The 2,930-nt window shown below is 47.1% G+C and overlaps 1 protein-coding gene across 1 annotated transcript; it reads right to left on the bottom strand.

The window, feature by feature from the left end:
* Positions 1 to 1,458: 1,458 nt before the first annotated feature.
* On the bottom strand, positions 1,459 to 2,608 carry LOC130719688 (uncharacterized). The gene is made up of 2 exons (XM_057570299.1): positions 1,529 to 2,608; positions 1,459 to 1,467 (listed from the first exon to the last, which is right to left on the bottom strand). Exons 1-2 carry the CDS (start codon positions 2,606 to 2,608, stop codon positions 1,459 to 1,461), a joined length of 1,089 nt encoding a protein of 362 aa, XP_057426282.1.
* Between the last annotated feature and the right edge of the window lie 322 nt (positions 2,609 to 2,930).

The following is a 2,930-nucleotide window of genomic DNA, read 5'->3' as shown; positions in this document are numbered from 1 at the left end:
ATAGCAGCCAACTCCAAATCATGCGTAGGGTAATTCTTCTCATGGACTTTCAACTGTCGCGAAGCATAAGCAATCACCCTCTTCTCTTGCATCATTACACAACCCAAACCATTATGCGACGCATCACAGTACACGTCGTATGGTTCTCCCTCCTTTGGCAAAGCTAGTACAGGTGCGGTGGTCAACCGCTTCTTCATTTCTTGGAAGCTAGCTTCACACTTCTCCGTCCACGCAAACGGTTGATCCTTCTTTGTCAAATGAGTCAACGGTGCAGTCAACTTGGCGTAATCCTTCACGAAACGCCGATAGTAGCCAGCAAGCCCAACAAAACTTCTGATATCACTTGCTGTCTTCGGTTGTTCCCATGCCAAAACTGATTCAATTTTGCTGGGGTCCACTGCCACACCTTTGCTAGATATGACATGACCAAGGAACTTCACTTCCTCCATCCAGAACTCACACTTTCCTCCATTAGCATAGAGTTCCTTCTTCCGCAACACCTCTAGCACTTGACGTAAATGCTCCTCATGTTCCTCCTTACTCTTCGAGTAAATTAGAATATCGTCTATGAACACCACCACGAACTTGTCCAAGAATGGCCTGAACACACGGTTCATGTAGTCCATAAAAACTGCGGGTGCATTAGTAACTCCAAATGGCATCACGAGATATTCATAATGTCCATATCGAGTTCTGAATGCCGTCTTCTGAATGTCAGCCTCCTTCACCCGAATCTGGTGATACCCTGATTTCAGATCAATCTTCGAGAAAACAACTGCTCCCCGAAGTTGGTCCATCAAGTCGTCTATCCGAGGCATCGGATAACGATTCTTCACTGTCACCTTGTTTAGTTGTCGGTAATCTACACACAACCTGGACCTCCCGTCCTTCTTCTTTACCAACAACACTGGCGCTCCCCAAGGAGACACACTCGGTCGAATAAATCCCTTTGACGAGAGATCATCCAACTGTTTTGCCAATTCCATCAATTCCGCTGGTGCCATCCGATACGGCGCCATCGATATCGGTCCCGTGCCGGGCATGATGTCAATGAAGAACTCCGTCTCCCTTACTGGTGGCAATCCGGGCACATCCTCCGGAAAAACATCCACATAGTCTTGCACTATCGAGATGTTCCGTACATCACTATCGTTTCTTGCTTCCGCCACGATAGAGTTCACGAACGCCGGTGAACCCTTCTTCAAATGGTACGAATTCAAATAATCCGTAACGCCTGAATCCGGAAATACCACGGCCTTGTTAGCACAATCCAAAAGAACATGATATTGCGCCAACCAGTCCATCCCCAGAATCACATCGAGCTCTTTAAGCCCTAAACATATAAGGTTTGCAAGGAACTTCCGATCCTCGTAAACCAACATTTCAAGCATGCCGTGCGAGTAACTAAGCGATCGGCAGCAGGGGTTGTCACCACCATATCGAAAAGTAACTCTGAGGTTAGCAACCCTATTTTCTTCGCACACTCATCAGATATAAACGAGTGCGTAGCACCCGAATCAAACAAAACCATCAAGGAGATACCAGCAATAGTACACGTACCCTGAATAAGATCTTCAACACCCTCAGCTTGCTTGCCAGTAACAGCAAAGACACGTCCCTTAGCAACTGGACGTCTCCCCCTTGCCGTATTCAACACAGGTTCAGCTTTTGGCGCATCAGGACAGTTTGTCGAGATGTGCCCCGTCTTCTGGCACTTCCAGCAAGTAATCTCTTTCCCACATTCATTGGCATAGTGCCCTTTCTCATTACACTTGAAACAAGTAACATCTTCTCTCGGAGTTTTTGCTCCGACTTTGGTAGATGATGTCCTACCAGTTGCATTCTGATAAGGCTTCTTCTGACCAGCCCTACCCTTTTCAGTCTTCCCAACTTGTTTCTGACCAGACCTGATTGGCCCTCCACTTTCCTGTCGGTTCCCTCGACGATTCTTCATGACCTCAACCTCGCGAGACTTCTCAACCAGTTGTTGAAAGACTCTGACTCCCAAAGGTCTGACGGACTCCTCAATTTCATCCCTCAAACCAATCATGAAACGGTTGCAGAGATACCCTTCATCAACTTGTTCTCGGAAGAAGCGAAAGTACTTCGACAGACTCTCCAGCTTGGCTGCATATTCCCCAACAGTCATGCTTCCTTGTTTCAGTCTGAGGAAACGGTTCTCCATATCATCTCTTGCAGTCTCTGGAAAGTACTTGTTCAGAAAAGCTGTTTTGAATGAATCCCAGGTAATAGCCACCTGGTTAGTCGTCATCAACAGCCGGGTGCTCCTCCACCAGTACTCTGCATCCCCTTTCAGCATGAAGGTAGCGAGATTCACCTTCTCTCCATCAGTTGTGTGCAAAGCTTCAAAAATCTTTTCCAGCTCTTGGATCCAAAGATCCGCTTTCTCGGGTTCAACTTCCCCTTCAAACTTTGGCGGGTTCTGCCGATTGAAATCAGTTCTCATCCTGACCTGATCCTGGTTCAGCTCCCGTTCCAACCTCTGCGCCCTTCTGGCATGTTCTTCAGCCTCTCTCTGAGCTTGGGCAGCAGCCATCGTAACACTAGCATTAGCCTGCTGAGCCACCACTTGGGCCAATTGAGCCATGGCCTGAGCGAGCTGAGCGTTAGTTGGGTCCTATCTAGGAGGCATGATGTCAAACCTGCTTGTTGATAAAACCACAACCAAACGTCAGTTCCTCAGTCAGAGAGATCATCTAACAGTAAAAACTTTCAGCCAAAGCATCATGGCATTGATACTCCACTCCAAATAAGATCACACTTCAAACATCTTAGCAAACAAGTCTACCCAATCTCACTGCGAAGTTTTGAAAACATATTTATCAAACAAAACACCACGAGTTCGGAAACTCGTAAGCCCAAAACCCTTAGTGCTCTGGTTTCTCAACCGGAGCTCTGATACCACAATG

This window comes from Lotus japonicus, chromosome 5 (assembly GCF_012489685.1).
Source record: "Lotus japonicus ecotype B-129 chromosome 5, LjGifu_v1.2".
NCBI classification, from domain to species: domain Eukaryota; kingdom Viridiplantae; phylum Streptophyta; class Magnoliopsida; order Fabales; family Fabaceae; genus Lotus; species Lotus japonicus.
This window is presented reverse-complemented; position numbering and strand designations above follow the sequence as displayed.

Coding starts and splice junctions, on each gene's coding strand:
- LOC130719688 (XM_057570299.1), bottom strand. CDS start 2,608: ATGGCTCAATTGGCCCAAGTGGTGGCTCAGCAGGCTAATGCTAGTGTT.